General features: G+C 43.3%; 2 protein-coding genes across 5 annotated transcripts in view; one reads left to right on the forward strand and one right to left on the reverse strand.

The window, feature by feature from the left end:
* Positions 1–12,153, forward strand: part of rxraa (retinoid X receptor, alpha a) — a 94,720-nt gene extending 82,567 nt beyond the window's left edge. For all 4 annotated transcript variants that reach the window (XM_047569942.1, XM_047569943.1, XM_047569944.1 and 1 more), the window contains exons 7-11: positions 3,039–3,168; positions 4,425–4,557; positions 6,538–6,629; positions 7,752–7,857; positions 8,101–12,153. In XM_047569942.1, the coding sequence (XP_047425898.1) occupies positions 3,039–3,168; positions 4,425–4,557; positions 6,538–6,629; positions 7,752–7,857; positions 8,101–8,248 (609 nt within the window). In that variant the 3' untranslated portion in view covers positions 8,249–12,153. The remainder of the gene's footprint in view (positions 1–3,038; positions 3,169–4,424; positions 4,558–6,537; positions 6,630–7,751; positions 7,858–8,100) is intronic.
* Positions 12,154–12,669: 516 nt separating this feature from the next.
* Positions 12,670–18,717, reverse strand: wdr5 (WD repeat domain 5). The gene is made up of 14 exons (XM_047569950.1): positions 18,517–18,717; positions 17,459–17,568; positions 17,190–17,298; positions 16,233–16,306; positions 15,572–15,661; positions 15,338–15,427; positions 14,793–14,876; positions 14,639–14,694; positions 14,474–14,520; positions 14,297–14,372; positions 14,144–14,177; positions 13,992–14,066; positions 13,819–13,906; positions 12,670–13,724 (listed from the first exon to the last, which is right to left on the reverse strand). The coding sequence occupies exons 2-14, from the start codon at positions 17,534–17,536 to the stop codon at positions 13,624–13,626; spliced, it is 1,002 nt and encodes a 333-aa protein (XP_047425906.1). The 5' UTR covers positions 17,537–17,568; positions 18,517–18,717; the 3' UTR covers positions 12,670–13,623.
* Between the last annotated feature and the right edge of the window lie 572 nt (positions 18,718–19,289).

Below are 19,289 nucleotides of genomic sequence, written 5' to 3' on the forward strand. Positions count from 1 at the left end.
TATAACAGCTGATTCACAAGTTCTTATCTTTCCCTTGAATCAAGTCAGGCAGTATTGCTGTTATTTAGTTGTTACTTAGCTGATGATTCATCCCTGTGCTCGTTGGGACTGTTTCTTTTTTTAATCTAAAGGAAAAATAAAGTAGGACAGTTGAGTAATTCATTTTTATGCTGATCTGTATGAGTACCCAATTTTCTCTCTGTTGTCACGCTAGTATATTCTAGTTCAACCAGAATAATGAAAAATTGAAACGCAAATCTTTCGTCTCCCCTCCACAAGTGATGAAAATTTCATAGGACAGTATGCAAGCCTGGCATTTCTGTTGGAGGATGGAGCATGGTGGAGGAGTGCGTCTGGCTATAAACCCTTTGATTAGCCTGAAATGAACACAGTTTGTGGCAGCAGACATTTTAAAAAAAAAAAAAAAAAAAAAAAACTTCCACTCAAATGGGCTAAAACTTGAACTTTTATTCTCTTGCCACTCCGTCTGAAGTGGAGGTTTTTGCCCAGGCTTCCTCCTGCTCACTTGTTCCACATTTTCAGCCGGCTGAGTGGAAGAAGGGAAAGTAGCTTTTAGAGTTCAGCTAGATGGATAATTTTATACACGGAGGCAGTTCTCTCACAGGTCGCGGCGGGCTCCTCCATTGTGGCCTGATAACACCCCAGATGCTGCTCTGGGGCTTGTAACAGTAAGTACAGTAATGTGATCCCCGTGAATTGTTTCAGGAAAGTGTAAGCTCCTCTCCCCTGTCATCTCCACAGACAGAGGCAAAGAAACCAGGTCAGTGTAAACATGGCTAAGATAGCCATACAACATTCATGAGGCTCGTCATGTCTAACGAGAACCCTGGGATTTCTATCCTTGTGAGAAGGGGTGGCTCGGCTGCAGCGCGCGCTGAAGCCCCCTTTTGTTTTTCTTTGTTTTTGCAGAGCCTGCCCTTTGGAATGAATTAGCTGAATCTGTTTATGTTTTTTTTTTCTTTTTTTGGTGAGGAAACACAGCTCACCAAAAACGGCCGCACTGAGCTGCACTGTCCACATCTCCCACGGAGATCTGATGCTGAAATATTCATAAGATGCCTGTTGTCTTACTCCCCCTGACAAAAAACAAGAAAAAAAAGGCGACTTTAAGTTTTCAAAACAGTGTAGGCTTTGTGTCTGGTTTAAATTGTTCATATTTCACATGCGTGTCTGTGTCTGTGAGTTTCACACCGTAGCGGGGGGAAATGTGGAGGAGAGGACGGGATAGACCTCGGCCTGTGCGTTTTAAAAGGAGAATGGGAGTGGGGAGATGTTTTCTCCTTCATCTTGAACTAATCTTCTCCTGAGAGCCGCAGTTGATGTCAGGATCCTCGGAGCTTTTAGCATCGATCCGTGGGATTTGGAGTTGGAAGTTGGGGAGAAGTTGCTGACTGTTGGAGTGCGAGTTCACACAGGGATACACGGAATTTAAGGATGTTTACTTGATTCAAAATTATGCGCAAAAAAAAAGTGTGTGCGCAAAGTCTTTGTTTACACACACATGTCAAGGGCATGTTCTCCTGGGACGGCTGTAAATTGATCGTCGGAGATTCACAATGTTGTTTGGGATTTTCCCCCCTTTTGCCCAGATGGAGTTACATTTGAGGGAGTTAGGCACACTGCATGCATGCGTAGCATTAGCATTCCACCACTCCTCCCTGTGAGTCAGAGCATTAGACATATGAATTTAATATATGAGGACAGTTGAGGAGAAGCAGCCCTTGTGTTTGGACTGGTGCATAAATTGCTAAAAAAAAATATATCTTCTTTTCCAAATAGGACAAACGCATACATTAGTGCTCACACATCACACTCCGACCACTCGAATGTACAGTTATAGAACCGTATGCTGCCACAAAAAAATGTTTTGTTACTTTAGCTGCTTACCAAAACATATTGAAGTTATATGTATTTAATGGATATAGACTCAAAGTGCAGTATTCAGACAGGAATCCACTGCTTTTTGAAGGGTGCAAAGATAATTGGCTTAAAGGTTGTTTTTTCTGTGTGGTTGTAATTCTTCCACCGTCATCCAATTTGGATGTGAACAGCCTAACTAAATAAAATCAAACTAAAACAACAACAAAAAAAAATTGGAATAGTGTCCAATTACCATTTCATCAAGCACGCTTTCACTGCAAAGGTACACTCCGTGTGGGGTGTTCACTCCAAGGGTCATAATAGTCGCTTCTGACTGAGTGAAGACAGGATTTTTAAAAGCATATTCACAGTTTCTCAAAGCTGCATTTTTTTTAATAGTCTGACAAAATCAAATCAATACATAATTGTACTTTTCTTCTGGATTCACCTGGACCTTTTATTTCCCAGAGGTGATGGTTGACGTTGCTGTTCCTGCAATGAATGGACACTGTGACATCTATTAGCCAACCCACCACTCAGAACAGCTTGTTTTTCTAATTTAATAAGCTCGTAATTGTTCACCTTCAATAACAGCAATCTTGTTTAAACTGATAACAATATTACAGTCAAGAGTGTATGTTTTGAGTAAGCAGGAAATGCCACATTGTGCATATTGTAGTTTGCACATTTCACAAAGTCCTTCCTGGTCTGATAATAAAGTCCCCCTTGAGCTCCTAAGCACTTCTTCTGTAGTAAAGTGTCAGTAGAGCCTCTTGAGGGCCTCTTGAGCTCCACTAACTGTCTGAGAGGCTGATTTGTGTTTCGCCTAAAAGGTCCCCAAAGAGAGAAAGTCTGCTCAGCGAAAGTTGTTTTTCAACCGGCAGCTCTCCACAGGTATTTCCTCCGCAAGCCGGGGCAGGATCCCAGTTTGTTTTGTCTTCCTGCTCGCTCCTCTTCAGAAGATATTATTCACAGCGTAGTACTCATGTTGGTTTCATTGTGTCAGTCTGAATGCGCAGTGATAGGTAGCTCATCCTGACACCGGGCTCCGAGCCAAGAGACACACTCGGACCAAAACAAAAACCTGACACCTATTCATTTCACATAATAAATGAATTTCTGACTTTTTTTTTTTTTTTTCTCTCTATTTCCCGCAGCCCAACGACCCAGTGACAAATATCTGTCAAGCAGCTGACAAACAACTCTTTACCCTGGTGGAGTGGGCCAAGAGGATTCCACACTTCTCTGAGCTGCCGCTGGACGACCAGGTCATCCTTCTACGAGCAGGTCTGTCAGCGAGTCCATTAAAAAGGCTTTTATGTTTCACATGGAAGCAGAATCCAGTGATTGACGGAGTAATGTTGTCAAGTTGTTCAGCACAGCACAGAAGCCCTCTAATGAGTTTATATAAGACGCCCAGTGGTAAGTAAGGTAGTGCACCTGGTAGCAGTGGAAGGTAGTGAAGGAAATGTCCTTTGAGCGTGCAGTAAAAAAATACTGGTGTTTTATTATGAGTGATAAAACAACTGCAAATCAGAACAATAAGACACGGCTGATAAGTGACCTAAGAGCTAAATTACCATATATACTCTATGACAGACAGAAAGAAACCCTGGAAACAGACACTAACGCAAGTTCTGTCTGCAGTAAATTGAAAATAAAAATAAAATAAGAATAGACTTATTTAGCCATCCTCGTGAATAGCTCTCTTGGTCATGTGACAGAAACATTAGACAGACTAACAATCACTATATATAAATATGTGGAGAAGCAAGTAGCTTCTCAGGATCTCAGAAGCAGCAACGTATAACGGAGTGAATCATCTGTCCCTTCTGCTCCATTCACTAATGCACCAAGGTCTCTCCCAACACGTTGCCCTTGTTGCCTGCCTGTCTCTCTAAATTACACCATTATATTGTAAATTCTCCTCCAGGGGGGTTAAAAAAAACACTATTACACACCCATCCCTTATACCCTAGAAAAAGAAAAAATCCTCCCATCGTTCCTCATCCTCTGCACGTACATGATGGAGAGACTTCAGCAAAGCGGAGGGTGACATTATTCCGCAAAGCTTCGTCTGTTCTCGGCTCTCAGGTTTTCTATAAATAAAACTCTTTAGTTCTGCTGTATCACAGATAAAAGCGTGCTCATACCCAACTCAACTCCGGGGAGGAGAGGCGAGTGTTGCCAGGCAGAACAGTTAAAGGAGCCCTGTCACTCAAAAGGCAGCGTCTTGTGTCTCCGTGTCAAGCCCTTGCTTTGGCACATCAAGCCTGTTGTCTTTATTGTGATGGCAGGCGCAGTTCATCCCTTTTACACGCTTGTCTCTTTAGAAAGCGCGATTCAGACGTCTTAGTAATAACCTGATGCCCGCGCTCGAGAAAGCTGCGAGCTTTTATGGTGCGACTTAATTGATTCATCGGAACTCTCCCTTTGTTGTCAGTTTCGTTTTGCGTGAATGCTGTGTGAACTTTTGTACTCGGGTTTGCTTGTTCTTTTTTTTTTTTTCTTCACATTTTTCCATCTCTTTCTTTCTGTCTCAGGTTGGAATGAACTCCTCATTGCATCATTTTCGCACCGTTCGATAGCCGTTAAAGACGGGATCCTGTTGGCGACGGGGCTGCACGTCCACCGCAACAGCGCCCACAGTGCCGGAGTGGGAGCCATCTTTGATAGGTCAGTATTACAGTATACCAAACTGATGCTGTTAATTTTAATCATTTATTAATAATATAATAGAAGCGTGGTTTACCAGCCTGTGAAAATTGGAAAACATTAGAAGAGTGTGAATCTGCTGTTCGCCTTTTTAGTTACTTTAAAAAAAAAAAACGTGTTAAATACATGTTTCCTTTAATATGATCTTAAACATTTGACGGGACATCAAAGGTGCGTGGAGGAGGGCAGCGCAGCACAGGAACGATCGATCGACTCCAGTATATTACATACACTCACTTAGTGCACTTGTGTGCAACAGGGGCCGCACGCAAACCCTGAACTGCTCAGAAAATGTCAACAACAAAAAAACGAAAAAAAAATCCATGCTCGGCTGAGTCACAGCGAGGTCGAGAGCTCGCAGGAACCGTGACGGCGACTGTTACTGACATTGACGGGCTGACATCTGACGAGTCTGAGACGCGTGTTCGCCACAAACCTGAGCCCATGAGTTAACAAAGTTTGGAAAGATGCAAAAGTCTAATTGTTGTTGTTAAGAGTGTTTTTTTACTGTCGAATATAGAATAACTTGCACTATATGCCACCTTAATGGCACTGATAGAACCAGATATGTTGATGACTTATCCTGCGTTTGCCTCCAATTAAAAACTTGGTTTGGCCATGGAGCTGATCCCAACAGGGGGCGGACTTCTTAGTCTGTCGTTTTCAAAAATGGAAAGATTCCAGAAATAAATGCCATAAATATTATTGATCGCCATCGTTTTGCAAAATGAAAAGCAGAAACCAAAAAGCAACAGGCTACAGCACTTCACCTGAAGCCGGCAAAACGAAACGATAAACTGATGCCCACTACATGACGCATTGCATGTCAAAACCGAACTGACTTTTTCCATGCTCCACTAACGCGATGACGCATCAGTTCATCACAAGCATTTGTTTCACCAGGTCGTTTTTCAGTGAATTATGACAGCCAACAATGGCTGCTGCAGTAAAGGCGTAGCTGGCCGTGGTTTTTACTTGTAGTATTGCAGCACAGTGTGCACAAGGTGAGAGGCTACAGGTGCTGTCATCAGCCCCACACAAGCAGCACTCTTTTAAATATCTTCCCTCGTTTTCTCGTGCCGCCGCTCCTCTGATCATCTGCTCAATCATCAGCGTTCACAGCCACAGGACATGTTCCATCTCTGCATTAATCTCGGCGAGCATTAAGATACAGAGAGCCGATAATGTTTCTTTATCTACTCCCCCTCTATCTCCTCCCCATACAAATGAAGAGACTGATTAACTTAAACACTTGAGTCCTTTCTTTTTTTCTTTTTTCTTTTTTTTTTTTTTTTGCCCTGTTGTTTCTCCTCAGAGCAAATTGAATTAGAATGAGCTAAGAGCCACAATTGACTTTACTATGCGAGTACGAGGGACAGAAGGAAACGGAGCGAGAGGGAAAATAAAGAGCGCCGGGGAGAGGGTGTGACCGAGTCAAAGAGGGGTGAGGAGTTCGAGAGACTCCACGCACCGACACTCCCACCAGTGATGTCACGCGCAGACAGTGGGAGTGCTGGTGTTAGATTACAGCTTGTGTTTACTCTGTGGCTTTCCTTTTATGAAAACCATGTACTAAATATAATGACTTTGGAAGGGTTGTAAACTTTTCCACTCATCTAACGGTGCTTATGTAGGCTCACAGTATCCTTATGTGCATCGGTTCTTAAATAGACAGGAGCTGGACGGCGGTTGAAAACACATTCTTAATGCACCACACTTGCATCTGGATAATTCACATGAAGAGTAAAGTGTTCTAATTAGACTTAAATGCTTTTCCCTGATCTGATTTTAACTTTTCTGGCGCTTGTTTGTTTGTCTGATGAATAAAAATAATCTTAATTGAGAGGAATTAAACTTGAAATAGTATTTTCAACTACCCGTGGATTTTAATGAGCCACGGCTCTGGCCCCTTTTTTTTTTAATTTTGTCTCTTTTGTGCAGAGTGCTCACAGAACTGGTGTCCAAGATGAGGGACATGCAGATGGATAAGACGGAACTGGGGTGCCTTCGAGCCATCGTTCTTTTCAACCCAGGTAACTACCGACACGCACTTGAGATTTCTTTTGCTGTGGGCCGCTTCAAAGAAGGAAACACACTGCATTCAGAATACAGTGCAAGGGCATGTACAACACCACAGCTGAGACAGACTTAAAGTAGAATTCCTGCAGGAACAGATATATAGATTAACATAGGAAGCTGTCAACAAATCAAGCCTGCTTATTGGTTTTTCTACTCAACTCTTACTTTTAGCATTTGCTTAACATTTACGTTTAACATTTATAGCTCGGCTTGAACTCGCTGACTTGAACTTGAACCTCTCTTTAGCTGTAGATTTAAAGGAGCACAGAATATACAATCTGATACAGCACATGTCATTATTTTCTGTCCTTTAATGTGTTCTCTTGCAAAGACGGGCCATAAAAAAAAAAAAAAAAAGCCCAAGAAAGTGCGCTTTCTTTATGACATGTCACTTGTGCTCTTCCAAATTTAAACCTTATCCATCCTCGGTATACTTAAACAGCCCTTGAATACGAGCCAGGTTTTTAACGACTCAGTGTGGGAGCCTCCCTCCGTCCCTCTGGGGCCACCGTGGGTCTGCTCACCCCAGACACACTGATCCTCTGTGTTCTACATTTTGTGTTCGGGCCGCATCCAGACCCACTGGCCCCGATTCGCTTTTCCTCTTGATTCCTTGTTAATTAGGGGTTTGCGAGACCGGCCTGACTGAGAAAGCGCAGAGTGGGGGTGTAGAGGAGAGGACGCGGAGGCTAAAAAGGCCCTCGGTCCTTTCTTTTCCCACAGTGCGTGATATAGACCGGCCATTAGCACCGAATGTTCATTCATTGTTGATCAATTGTGGGGCGCTTTGTTCGTCGGAAATGTTAATCAGCGACATGTTTTTGTTGTTAATCAAAGATGCATCTTTTAGTGAGGCTTAAATTAGCGCGGCTTGGAGACGACAGTCTTTAATTGGACTAACCCAGAATGCGGTGACACATGTCCACGCTGAGCCTGCGGGGGTGAAAGCTCAGCTTGTGAGCAAAGAAGGCTCCGTTTTATACAAATATATATATATATATATATATCTATATATGAAAAACAAATCTTTTAAAAAAACTGTGTTTTATTTGTTATTTTTGTGTTTCTCTCCACAGACTCCAAAGGTCTGTCCAACCCAGGCGAAGTAGAAGCTCTGAGAGAGAAAGTCTACGCGTCTTTAGAGGCCTACTGCAAACACAAGTATCCCGAGCAGCCCGGCAGGTAATCACAAACGCCCACATTATTAAAATGTATAAGCCACACAACCTCTCACGACTCTTAAGTGTGAGAAACCGATTTATCGTATATCCACGCAAAGAATCAGCATCAGTAGCTCTAAGTTCAGGCTGGTCTTAGTTGTGGCTTGTTGCTTGCACAGATGGCTATATTTTCGTTACGTTATATAATGCTGTGATAAGGTTTTTCCGCCGTGAGACGGTTCACTCTCATCTCGTGTCGCCGCAGGTTCGCCAAGCTGTTGCTGCGGTTACCGGCACTGCGCTCCATCGGCCTCAAGTGTCTGGAGCACTTGTTCTTCTTCAAGCTCATCGGCGACACGCCCATCGACACGTTCCTCATGGAGATGCTGGAGGCCCCGCATCAAATGACATAATGGCAGCGAGGGCCGAGCTCCCCCTCGCCTCCCGGACCCTCCTCACCCACGTCGCTCGAGATCCCTGGGAAGGGAGCTTTTTATAAAAAAAAAAGGAAAAAAAAAGATAATTAAATAAATGAATCCCATCCACAGAGAGAGACAGATCACGTGACAGCTTTGGATGAGGAGCCTCTCCCTTCCTCCCTCCGTCCCTTCCACCCCTCGACTCCTCGTGATGTGTTTCGAAAACGGTGACTTCGTCACGTCTGTGGGTCTGTTTTATACCTTGTAAAAATATATAAATAAGAAATATATATATGAAAATCAAACGACAACGCGAGTGACTGAAAGGAGGACGGACAGGAGACAAACACATTGAGCCATCGTTTGGATCTTTTCCTACACGCTGAAAAGTAAAAGCAGAGATGATCAGGTTTTAACACCCACAGGTATATTCACAAAAAAAAACAACAACAACAACAAAAAAAAAAAAAGCAAACAACAGCGATGATGATGTCACATTTGGACACTCAGCGTTGTGATCGGGACAATCGCGGACTCTCAGGAGCCTCGGGCTGTTTAAGACTCGGACCTGAGCCCTCTCTGTCTTTCAGGACTGAACTCACGTACTTCGGGGAGGGGGAAAAAAAATCCGTCTGCTTAAAGGAACTGGTCTGTTCCTGCCTGACTCCACTGAACACGTCAGGTCTTGCACTAGTTGTTGTTTTTTTTTTTTTCTTTTTTTTTTTTTTTCCATGTGTGAGCTTTTCCGGAGGTAGAGGTGGGGTAAGAAGATAGAAAGTGCTCATAAACCTCAGGTCTCTGCCCAATTCCAACAAATACAACCATGTCTTACTCTTACTCTGTTAGCACTGTGCAGCACTGGGGAGGATGTGGTAGTACTCCACTAATCAACCCTCCAGTTCGAGTATTGATTATCGATTAAGGGTTTGCGAGAGCTCCCTGTGTACAACCTCCGCAGCTCTGTCTGCGCGCAGGAGCGAACGAGCAGGATGTTGTGAATTAGCCGCAAATTAGCTTTACGCGACCGGAGCATCTCTGGATGCTCTGCGAAAGGCCACCAGCAGGGGCAGGAACAATCCACGCGGGAACCAATCCGAAACGTTCCGTCGCAACCTCACGGGTGATCACGACGCACCTGGGAAGCGAGCGCGCAGCCTTGGTCCGCGGGGGGGGGGGGGGACGAGATTAGGTTCCGCCGGCCTCCGGGCTCCTCGCCGTCCCTTCTCCACCCTCCCCCACTTTTCATGTCATGTGAATTTTCAGCACACCATTTACACCTCCACACTCAGAAATCCCTCCGCTCCACGCCGAGGGGCGTCAGCTTTTCGAAACACCTCATATCTAGCTGTACAGTTAGTTACAACCGTATACAGTGTTGACATTATTTACCTTTTTTCATTTTAATACCAATGCACAATTACCTCCATCCCTCAAGACGCCCAGTTCTCAGCAGTCACAAACACGGACGTAAACCTTACACAGCACGCGAGAAAAAAACCGTGTCTGTCGTCGCAGCGGAGCCATCCTTATTTTTGTTTGTTTCGTTTTGTTTTGTTACGTGGCACTTAACCTCATGACAGTGGAGTCGTCGGGTTACTAAACGGAGAGCCGACGCCGACGGAGCCGACCTTTGAGGTGGAATCCGGCCCCCGGTTGTTTTCCTCCTCGGAGGGACACACACACACTCTGCCCTCGCTCTCCCTGCACTTCTCTGGACAACCAAGTGTCATCCAAGTTGAACTGAACTGTTAAATATCTCCATGTCATGTATAAATACGCTTCATGCCTATATTCTGCTTTTCTTTTCTCCTTTTCTCTAAATGCTGCAGCTGCTGCAAAACTATGCATCGAGTGCATTTCCAAAGATTGTTCACAGGCTGGTGTCGGTGGGAGGCGTGGGCCCGCTGTGATGTTTTTCTTGGAAGGGAGTGAATATTATTGGGGTTATTTTCTCCGTTATTCAGATATTTGATAGTCATTCTGGTCTGGTCTAATTCACCTTTGACTGAAACGAACCGTTATTAGGTCTGATCTGAAAGTGTCTTATGGAACAGGGAATAGTCATGGATCAGTGCAACATAAGAAATGGACTAAAAGAACTTAATCTATGGTTTTCTCCTCACATATGCAGCCCCACCTCTCCTTGGACCAGGAAAACAAAACAAAAAAAAAAATCAAAGCAAACCTCTGCACTGTGTTTCAATATCCTTTGATAAACTCAGATTTTTTAATGTGAGAGGATATGGAGTCTTTAGAGTGCCACATAAATACTATTTCAATTTACATTTAAGCATGAAAAACTTTTTTAAAAATAATAATTAATTATTCCTTTAAAGTGAAGATTGAAAAATATTTATCTCAGCAGTGTCTTTAGTGTTCCATGTCCTCATTTCATAGTCTGCTGCTCTAACAATCACAGGGCCCATTTCACAATCGCTTTAATTTTAAGCACAACTTCATGAGTAAATTAAAAACTAAACCTATTAGTAGAAACACAAGCTTAGCTCATATCGTGCGGCTGTCAGCAAATAACAATTTCACAACTGCCTTTTTATCGTTTTTGACCGCATTAACAATTTTTTGTTGTGGCACCATCAAGACTCCATAGATTGCCATCTTTTTTTCAAAACAACTATAATATAACAGCTACATGTCAAATTTTCTTTCTTATTTGGGGCTAGTTTCATAAATCCATCCATGTTGGGGATGGGGGATTGAGGGAGGTTGTAAATGTTATTCCATCTCTGTGAGGCCGATTTGCGAACGCACAGCGATGTCCTTTCTCTTATGACGCTGGTTTATATGCCAGCTCTGAAATGTCAGATGCAACACACCTCTAGCAGGACTGTACACGGTTTACTCTGGGTCAGAGAGAAGTTTTAGTGAAGGGGAAGAGAAAGCGACGCATGTGGTGGTGATTTGAGAGCTATGAGCTCCCTCTAGTGGAAGAGAAGCAGCGCTGCAACATTACTTGAAGTATTTAATCAGAGAAATCAGATGGCACTTTGTGGCAGCGTCTCAGAAAAGTAGCAATAACTTCAAAGTGAACTATTGGCTTGACTCAACCTTTTCAGTGAGGTGGCCGGTATTATTACAGCCTATCCAGGTGACAGTATTGACTGCCATCTTCAGCTCAGTTTACAGTATTTATATTTTAAGGGGATATAAAAGAACTCGACGTGTTTTGTGAGGAAAACGCTGATAGATTTTCAGGAGGAGGGTCACATCTCTGTGTTTCTGAGAGGCCGGGATGTGACTTCTTTTTTTTAGGGGCTAATTTTAATTGAGAAAAAGCATATACTCAGCGACCGAGTGCTCGTTTTTCGATTGCATGACATGAATTTTCAAACGACTCTCCTCCTCTCCGCGTTGGTTTCCTCCTCTTTAGTGTACTTGTGACCGGCGAGCGCAGGTATAATAAGCCATAATGTGGATGATGTGCGAGCTCAATCCCCTGCAGGAAACGGACAGGCAAAGGATCTTTTTTTGACGAGATACAAGACTCGATCATCTGCGTAGAATGATGACCTACACGAATGCTTTATAACGTAAAGCTCTATTTTGTTAATATGTATATGTGTATATATTTATAAATATATATCAGCAGATCTGTTCCTCGAGTATTTCCAACATTGAACCAAGGAGACAAGTCTTTCAGACCAAACTGTTCCAGGACCAGGCGTTCTTCAGATCACAATTTTTTTCTTTCTAAATCTGCGTATTCATTCTGACCTCTATTAAAATGAACCCTGATCAACCAGCAGAATCGCAGCAGCTCTACACTCAAAAGAACCAGCTCTTCATCAGTTTAAGGGACCTCAAAATGGTTAAGACTTTAAAAGCCTCCGAAATGTCTGTTGCTTAGCAATTGTATGTTCATAAAAAAAAAAAAATAATAAGTGTAATCAGGAAAAGCTGAGCTTGTGACTCAATCACTGCTTTCTTTGTTGCATAGATGGTAAAATGCTCTCGTTAGAAAAAAAAAAAAACATGTGGAAAAAGATCTATTTTTGTACAAAGGTGATTTTATCCCTTGCTTATGTACTCTGTTCTTTCCCTTCTCTGGGATGTTATGTACGTTGTGGAAAAGCTTGGTGGACGAGGCAGGAGAAACCGATTGAGTGCGAGGTGAGAGGAACAGTCAGCTTTGTCACCTTTTGTAACTGTGTCGCCTTTACTTTGCCATCTTTCAGCCCGCCGCCGCGAGACGGGAGCGTCTACTTTCATTATATTTTTTTTGTCGATTTTTAAAAGGAGATGGATTTTTGTCATCTGATCTTTGTGGGTTGTTCTCTGATGTTCTATCTTTCATGGACAGAAAAAAAACGGTTATTAAAAAAAAAATACTTAAAAAAAAAAATGACGGCGGTCGACTCTTGTGTGAAGCAAAATGCAACGGCACACGACATGAGACGTACAAAAAGAACTGGTTTTTATTAAGTTGTGGGGTGTAGCTGTCAAATGCAAACATACAGTATACGCCACAAAAATCCAGGTTTACTACAGAGAACAGAGGCTGCTGGCTGTGTGTGCAGAGCTAGGAGCTAATCAAGCAGAGGAGCACGGAGAACACAGGCGGCTAAAGTAATGAAATCACAGTTCATGTCAATGTCTTATGTACAAATACTAGAACACAAATATAACTGCATTTGGTCACTTGTAGTCTGTAAACTGATTTTTAGAAGAAGGGGTTAATTATGTTCGACAGAGAAGAAGAAACTGACACCATGTATGAAATTTTTATCTTTTATCTAACATCGTGTTGCAATTTAATCTTTCAAAAATCTGGTTTGTTGCCACAAAAAATCAGCACAGGACTTAGTTAATATCTTGCTGTGGCAGCTTTACTTTAGATTTCACTTTTCTTTTTTTTTTTTTTTATCTTAATCTGATGGTCACAAATCAAAAAAGGCATGAGCGTGCATACAAAGGCCAAATAACTATTACATTTACTGTACGAGACGAGATCCGCGTGCAGGAGCTGTTACGAGGCGGTGACCTTAAGATTAATGCGGTGTTAAAAAAAAAAAAGAAGAAGAAGAAGAAAAAAAAAAAACAAATACTGAAGCACCAGGACATCGCTGCCAACCAAAACAAAACTCGCTTTCCCTAATGAGACGACCGAATGTGGCGCACGCACCGACGACGAGAGGACAGTGTCTGCTGCAGGACTGCGTCTGTGTGTGTGTGTGTGTGTTTGCGTATGTGTGTGTGTGTGTCTGATTGCTTGCTGATCCTTGCCGATTTCCTCTGCATCCAGCAGGAGCTCTCCGTTAGAAAAAAAGTCCCTTTTTCTTACAACAAAATGTAGAAAAGAAAAACAAAAATATTAAAAGAAAGGTGAATGGCCTCGGGGATCCAAAAGGGCTTTAGCAGTCGCTTTTCCATAGCTTGATGGTTTTGTCGTTTTCTAAAGCCGCGGACGCGATGATGTTCTCTGTCGGGTGGCAGGCGGTCGAGATGACGACGTCTGGGGAGATCGGAGGGAAAAAGGGGCAGATTAGGAACAGGGCAGATTTAGCTGCGGTCGGAGGGGGGCGCTGGACGGTGTGGGCCTGGCGTACCTGTGTGTCCCTGGAGCTTCTGCACGATCTCCTTGGTCTGCAGGTTCCAGATATAAACCATGTTGTCCTCCGAGCCGGACACGATCCACTGTGACACGGACACATGAGCGGCATTGAGAAACCGTGAACGCTTCCCACCTAATGCACCCGTGAACCGTGACGCCGGCTCTTACCTTGCCCCCGGTGACGGAGAAATTAGCGAATATGCAGTACTTCTCGTTTTTATGGCCCGTGTACGTTTTCAAGCACTGAAATAAATGAGACGGCTGATGAGTGGAGGCAAACAACAACAGAATGATCCGGCTGACGATGAAGAGCGTCCTACCTTTCCTTTGCTGTAGTCCCACAGCTTCAGCGTGCTGAAAGTTACACACACACACAAACAGTACAGTGTAAACAAGTATTACTCATAGAAGAGGAAAGCCGTGTGTGGTGTCACACTGCCCCCTGCAGGTCAACATTCGCTCATCACACTCACTTATCCAGAGTAGCAGCCAGGATGTATTTCCCGTTGGGGGAGAACTTCACGAAGGACACCGGAGGGTTGTCGTCGTCTGCCGTGGACACAAAAACGGGGACAAGTTCAGAAAGGACTTCTTTTGTTTTCATACACTTAAGCAGAGTTTTCAAAGAAATAAAGGGCTGAGGGTGTCACCTATGAGTGTCTTTAAACACTGCCCCGACGCCGTGTCCCAGATTCGACTGTTAATGAGAGATAATTCCGCCGTTATTCAACCGAGAGACTTCATTCGTCGTTCTCAAAGGCGAGCCGGGCCAGCTCGTCCGAGTTGGAAATGTTTTCGAGGATCTGTGTACTCACCAGAGGCCGTCGTAGCTACTGGACACGATCAGAGAGCCGTCCCTGTTGAAGTGGACCTGCAGGCCAAGACGGATCATCGCACTAGTTTGTTACCACGTCGGTGTCAAGCCCGGCACGTAATGTTGCGTAATGTTAAGAGTTCAAAGTAGCTTACGGCAGAGACGGGGTCAGAATGAGCCGGCAGTGTTTTCAAACATTTCCCGGTCTTCACGTCCCATATCCTTACGCTCTCATCGAACTACAAGAGAAAAACACGAACAAATGAATTTGACTGGTAGGTGTTAAGATTGTAGGTAAAAAGTGGCCCACTCTAAGTCTTCGTTTTCCCTTGACTAAAAATTTAAATGTGTGGCTCTGCAACTAAATCTATGTTAGTGTTGATAAAGTTAAGCTCCTGGAGATACGGCTGGTATCACTCTCTCTGCTCGTGCCATTAAAGCAGAGGAGGAGGAAAAGAAGAAAGGTACTGGAAATATTGATGGAATAATTCCTGCTGTTTTTTACACGGGAGGATGGAACTGATTTTAATAGGAATGATGAAGGGCTGCAGATAGCTGGAATAATCCTGACCGGAAGATCACGTAACAGCTGGAGCAGACCTGACAGAGACGAGCTCCGAACGCTTGGAGGGAGGAGAGCTTTAGGAAACGGCCCCACATCTGGTTTCCATCTATCGGCGCGTTTCTAACTGGTACTCACCGAGCCGGACACAATGAGGTTGGACTGGGGGTTGAAGTTGCAGCAGAAGACGTAGTTGCTGTGACCTTTCAGGGTTTTTAAGCACTTGCCCTGGAATGAGGAAGAAAGGGTTGAAATGAGGCGCAGCAGATTATGTTTTAATCTCATTGACATTATATATTAACGTTAATGAGACCCTGAGCTCAGTTCACTTCGCTTTACGGTCATATTGGCATTGTGTTGCAGATTTCTTACAGAGCTGACGTCCCAGATCTTCAGGGTTTTGTCATCAGACGCAGACACCAGGAGGTTGGAGTCAGAGGACCAGGCCACGTCAGATATGCCCTAAAGATTCATAGCAAATAGTCAGGTTTAATACAGTTTTCTTTCTACTGTGTGACCACACTGCATTGAATAGACCGCAGATAAATAGCTCTGCGTGTCAATAGAAAAACCTAACATGATATATAATCAGGTGCATTTCATTTATCAGTTGTGCTGAAATGAATATTAACAAAGGAGTATTCGTATACATCACATTAAATGATGGAGTTATTCACTTTAAAGAGTATCCCCGTTTAAACCACACACTTTCATTGCATGTGCTGTAACACAGGCTACAAGTTCCATCTGGAATTAGTAACTAATAAGTCACGGTGATAGATGGAGCAGATGACTCTTGAGTCTTTATCAGATAACTCTATTGAATATTCAGACCTCGTTTCCTCTACCCGCAGCCACTGCCAGAACAAAAGAGACTCCCTCTATCCACTGCTCCAAGTCGTTCACTTATTGCCAATTCTAGTTTATTTATCTCCGTATAAAATACATCCTGAAAGCTCCAAGAAAGTAGAAAATCAGCATTTTCACAACAAACAAAAGTCCAACGTTAAAGATGATGATCTGTCAAACTTACAAGCTTGTGTCCAGATATGCTTTTCTCAAACTTGCCGTCGTACGCGCCCCAGATTTTGATGAGTTTATCAGCAGCTAGAAAGAAGAAAAAAAAAAGAAAAAATGATGCATTTGGCTTTGCTCCATACATATCTGCTCACTAGAAAAGAAAGCATAATGATAGAACTGTATGTTAAGGTATAAATTAAACTGAAGCCGTGTTGATCAGTTGGTTAGATCTGAAAAAAATAACTTGATTATTCTGCTAACTGCTTAATTGTAGTCACTCTTCAAGAAAAGTAAATGTCTACATCTGTACTCCTAGCCAGAGATTTTTTGGGGTGGGCCAGAAATCACGGCTTGATGATGCACTAAATTTATACCGAGCGTGACTCCGCTAATAACCCTGTGGATTATGAACATCAGAGCACATTAACATCAGCGGTTCAACAGCTCAACCCGGGAATTACTACACCTACTACAGAGAGGTGTTCGCTAGCTACGCCTTCGCCTCACAAATCCATCGTCCCCAGAGGCCAGACTTATCAGGAGAGCTCTCCTTATTTAAGTTCCCTCAGAGTGACGCGCCCGAGGAAGAGGCGGATTTACTTTGTAAAGACTTGACGGAGAGTGGAAGATCATAACCAACAAATGTATCTCACCATTTCACACCGGGTCGTTTTATAAACCTCAACTGGAAGCTGCAAGGTTTCACAGTTAATCTGCCGTTACTGGTGAATAAAACCGAATGTCACTCTGATCTGTGTTTTCCTTTCCACTGACATCTGGTTCCGGTACTGACAGTAAATGCACACTGATGAGTGTAAGATTATAAGTAAGCGTAAGCTAATCTGCAGTGAATGTGATGAATTTCAGCTCAGGTGGGCGGTTAATAACCCAGCAAAACAAAGACGGATCATCACAACCCTGATTTACTTCCACTGGCATATTTTTAAACGGGAAAGGAGGGAGGACTCACATGAGCTGGCGAGCCACTCTCCACTCGGGCTGAATTTGACGGAGGACACGGCTTTAGTGTGACCGGCTAGCGTGAACTTCAGGCTGTAGTTTGGCTTCGCGGGCGCAGACTGCAAAAAAGACGACACCAGACGATTAGTGACAGGCAGCGTGCGGCATCTGGACATGTCTCGGCCCCGCCTGGAATTAGCACAGATAAACGGGCCGGCGAACCGCAGCAGATGGAATACAACAGGAAGCGACAGGAGTTAATACGTCAGAAATCCAAACCTTGCTTTGGCTGGCGGATGCTGACTGGACGACTGGAGGTTTTGTGTCAGTCTCTGGTTTCTTGTCTTCTGTTGCCATGGTGAGGAAATCAGCATCTATCGCGCACAGTCCTGAGACAAAAAAAAGAAACACAAATAAGTTAGAAATGAAATTCTTTAAGAGCCACGTTCACTGATAGCCAAGATAAAATATTGTGTAACATGCTGGAAATATTTAATTTTTAATCAGACTGAGCAAAATATAGCCGTGTTACAGGTTAAGAGATCTACGCAGATTATTAAAAACACATGTATGCCTATGTCTCACAAGACAACACCAGTGTATAATGTATATTAAAAAATGTACACTAAAATGTAGAATTAACGTACGTACGTTCAGTATTAACGTCAATTGGCCTGTTCTTTGTAAACAAAACTCTCCGTTAACGTGTACGCTAACTATGGACATGGTAGCGGCTATTTAACAGAAACGACCGAATTCATATCTATTAAATTGGACTACTGCTTTAACTACATGTCGCATTTGAGTCAAGAGAGAAAAGTATGTGTTGCTATGATCTATAAATAGAATACACAAGCAGTGTGGCGATTTCTACTTTAGCTTTAGCTTGTCCAGCTAGCTTTAGCGAGCTAACGCTAAGCTGCCTTGTTATGGTTGAGTGAAACCACTAAACAGAACCAGCCCATGCACTCGGGTAACACTAGCTGGTGTTTACTTTAAACGTGTTCACTTTTATTTGTGCTCAGAGGCAATAAATATGCTAGAAAAAAAAAGAAAATTAAACAAAGGACGAGACGGAATTCCTTCGCTGGGGAAATGTAACTATGACAGATCGCATTCTCACGATAGCTACATGCTTATTACGAGATTTTACGATGTGAAGTAGGAGATACAGGCGTGGATAACATAAGACCACTGGTTTTGTAGGACAGCTAAAGGGAGCCTGTTCGTACAGGCGTGTACTTTACATGCAGTGTAGCTGTTGACAAATCGGCTGAGCTGCCACGGAGGGGCCCTCCATTCAAACAATGAGGAATCGGCCATAAGACGGTACTTACGGGGTTTAAATGCGGCGTCACGCTTAGATTGCTAGTCCTCGTATAGACAGGAAAATAAAACCGCACCGATGTTTGTTCAGACGATCATGGAGAACGCGTAAACCAAGCGTCTCGCTCCGAGATATTTGCCTGCTCGGAAAACCTGCGAACTGCGAAGAGGGAGAAGCGGGGAATGTGGCTGCGATGGTGCTGTGCGCATGCGCGCTGCGCTTCAGAGTAACGGGAACTAATGAGGGTCAATTGTCAAAGGCAAAAAAACACTCACATAGTTTAGTAATTGTAGTTTAACAAATCTGTCTTTTATGGAAACATCAACAATTATTTTTATACGTTTAAAGCAGCTTTGTTTTAAAAATACGGTACTTCAAGGCAAGTTTTAGTCGGTATATTGATGTATAGTGACAAAATAATAATGACAAAATGTTATTCACACAATATTTTATGGCGTGTTGTCTGTGAAGGTTTTCGGTCATCCAAGTCATATTATATCCAAAAGGCAAATGGACTTGTAGTTTAGAAAAGACCTTTCACCGTTCATCCGAGTAGCTTCTTCAGTGGCTGGTGGGAAGCTTGAGGTTAAAGAGAAAACTCTGGATATAACCCATTAGAAACGTGCTTGACCAGAACTGGTGTAATTAATTTCTATTAACGGACAGATACTTATCTGTCGTGTCCCTGTGAATGGTGCCCTGATGAAACCGGAGGCTCCAGTCTTTAAGGTGCGAATGATGCCCACATGGAATTGTTATTACTGACTAGACCAGTAGGTGGCG

The sequence above is a fragment of the Mugil cephalus genome, chromosome 19, assembly GCF_022458985.1.
Source record: "Mugil cephalus isolate CIBA_MC_2020 chromosome 19, CIBA_Mcephalus_1.1, whole genome shotgun sequence".
Taxonomy (NCBI): domain Eukaryota; kingdom Metazoa; phylum Chordata; class Actinopteri; order Mugiliformes; family Mugilidae; genus Mugil; species Mugil cephalus.